This window comes from Mastomys coucha, unplaced genomic scaffold (assembly GCF_008632895.1).
Source record: "Mastomys coucha isolate ucsf_1 unplaced genomic scaffold, UCSF_Mcou_1 pScaffold22, whole genome shotgun sequence".
Taxonomy (NCBI): Eukaryota; Metazoa; Chordata; class Mammalia; order Rodentia; family Muridae; genus Mastomys; species Mastomys coucha.
In genome coordinates, this window is record NW_022196905.1 from 115,847,962 (window position 1) to 115,850,796 (window position 2,835).

General features: G+C 41.9%; 1 protein-coding gene across 1 annotated transcript in view; it reads right to left on the bottom strand.

Annotated features, from left to right (window-relative positions):
* Window positions 1–2,835, bottom strand: part of LOC116104638 (protein FAM216A-like) — a 7,966-nt gene that overhangs the window by 4,463 nt on the left and 668 nt on the right. Inside the window, exons 2-3 of the mRNA XM_031391142.1 lie at window positions 1,873–1,931; window positions 874–995 (exon numbers count right to left, since the gene is read on the bottom strand). Of these exons, the coding sequence (XP_031247002.1) occupies window positions 874–995; window positions 1,873–1,931 (181 nt within the window). The remainder of the gene's footprint in view (window positions 1–873; window positions 996–1,872; window positions 1,932–2,835) is intronic.

The window sequence follows — 2,835 nt, forward strand, 5'->3', positions numbered from 1 at the left end:
CTTTGAGACCCAAAGGAACCTAGAACTAAGAAGGAGGGGCTCTGTTCTCTGTCCATAAGCTTTAGACCCCATTGATCTTCTCAAGTTGGATATCTTGGTTGCTTGCTTGTGTGTGTGTGTGTGTGTGTGTGTGTGTGTGTGTGTGTGTGTGTAGGCTAGGGTTATAGTTTGCAGCTTTTGTTTTTCTTCTTCCACTGTGTGGATCTTAAGAATTCAATGCAGGTTCAGGCTTGGTGTCTACCACCTTCACCAGCTGAGCATCTCCCCTGCCCTTGCTGTTTTACTATGACTTACGAGGTGTAAGGTGGTAGTACCTGAAAGCACTGTAGTTTTCTCTGTCTCAACTAAAGAAACATCTTTTCCGAATCAGAAAAATATTTGCTATGTCTGTGGGACATACTGTAAGTTAGTTTCCAATCTAAAATTTTAAAAACTGTATGCCTGTATGTGGGAATGTACATAAGTACAGATGTGCCCAGTCAATAAAAGGGTGTCCAAAGGAAAGAGCTACAGGAAAAAAAGGACATGGACAGGCTCCGCAGTGTTACATCACCTCAGCTCTGCAGGGGGCTCCCTTCCTGGAGTCATCGACAGTATGTTAGGTATACCACGAAGACTGCAGAGCCTTATATTCTATGTAGTTTATCTTCAGACACTAGTTCGGGATCTATAGCTTAGTGGCTGAGCTTGCTCTGGATGCTTGAGGCTCTGGACCTAATATTAGGCGTCCTTCAGAAACATTTCAGGGGCTGGCAACATAGCTCAGCAGCAAAGCGCCTGCTGCCAAGCCTGACAGTCTGAATTTGACCTCTAGGATACACAGGATGGAAACCTCCACACACACCGTAGTTAAAATTTAAAATTCTGTCTTACCTTTAGAAAAGATGCATGTGTCATTGATTTAGGGATATGAATTGTTTGGATCTGAGCAGTTTTCCATAGCTCTTGCAGTTTGGCAATGTGTGAGTACACTCTGTGTCCCTCCTTGATTCTGTCTGTAGGCAAAGACACTATATGACTTTCTGAGGCAAAGATTATTAATAATACATACTTATGATACCAGCGATTATCCTGAAGCAGTCATAATATCTTAAGTCAGAGTTAAATTTTGAGAGAATATATAATATGCCCTTTGTTTTTAAGAGTGCAAACATCTGGAATCAACATAAAAAGATGCTCAGAATCACTCATCAGCAGTTCAGTGCAAATAAAAATGAGATGCAGGCCTGACAAGATAGTAAAGGATTTGCCCAGCATGTCTGGCAATCTGACATCAGACCCTGGACTGTGAGACAGAATGAGAAAAGTGACTCCACAGAATTGCCCTCTGGCATCCGCTGCACACACACCCATGTCACCAAAGCCAGCACACTCTACCTTCCCTTAACCCTTAGCCTGCAAAGTTAGTAAGAGGCCTTTAGAGGCTTCCTTCTCCTCTCTCTTAACTTGATAAAAAAGGAGGTATTTTGAAAGTGCTTCCTGTGAAATAGTTTATGGTTTTTTGAAGCTGCTCATGCAGGATTCTTCCCATGTGTCCACGTATAAACAACAGGATGCCCTGCGCTTTCCAACCATTGCTAATTCTGAATATATATCTTTTACAATTCATTGGTACTTAAAAAAAATCGTTATATAGTAACAAAGGGTAAAGAGCTCATCTTCGAAACTCTTGAAAGAGTACAACTCAAAAAAAAGAGTTCTCTCCTACCCTGTGAGTTATGGGGGACTGAATTCAGGTAGTCCAGCTTGGCCACAAGTGCCCTTAGCTGCTGCGCCATCTTGCTAGCGCTTTGAACCTATTGGTAAAACTCCACTGTGTACTTAGTTACAGAAGACCTGGTTTCTCTCAAATCTGTCATCCATATGTATTACCTGCTTTATGCTGCTCGCCAGTGCCCTTGGAATTCTGGTGATAAGAATGTCCAGCCGATCTGTTAGAAAAAAACACGCATAATCCGTAAACTGGCAGCCTGATGGCCACCGAGGACTGAATGTCTAAAGACAGAGACAGCTACACATGTTCTTTACTTTCTCCTGTTTTCATCAATGTCTTATAAATTTTCTCCTCTAGATTGACTACAAAAAATAAAGCTTTTTCTAAGTGACCTTTCAGATTTTTTTCATACTAGGAAGAACGTGTGTGTGTGTGTGTGTGTGTGTGTGTGTGTGTGTGCACACGCGCGTGAGTGTGAGTGTTATTAGGAGCTAGAACCCCGGGGGCTAACCCACACTACGAAAGTGCTCTACTACCACTGAGCTGGATCCCTAGTCCAACTTTTACTTGACCAGAAAGGACTTGGTTAAATTCAGTCTCGTAGTTTCCTAGTCTAATTCTACAGTGAGATCAAGCCTGTAGTTTCCTTGGCTTCGTTACTTTTCCACATGGCATCTTTCTTGTCCTTTAATAAAAGTAATTTCTGCCCTGAAAAGAATAGTTATGTTGTGTTGGAACTAGTTCATTGGTTTGTAGTGTTTCCAATCTTGTATTCGTTCTTTTTACTTTTTTCAAAAAATTAAATTGCTTCCTGTAGCTTCTCGGTGACTTGAGTCCACTGAGCCAGCACACTTCAAAGCATTATGAAGAACGGGGAAGAAAGACAGGAACCAACCACATCGTCTGTTTAGGAAGTCTTAGCACCGAATATATACGTACAATAAAATGTACATTTAATAATAAGTGTATACTTAATAAACATAAATATATATTTATTTCATGGCCTCGGATTCAGATTCTACGAAAGCCATGATTGTGGGCCAATCTGGATCCCAGTCATCCCTGCTCTTGATTTTAAGGAAGGGGTGGGGGAGGCGGGGCTGGGGGGGCGGGGACAGGGA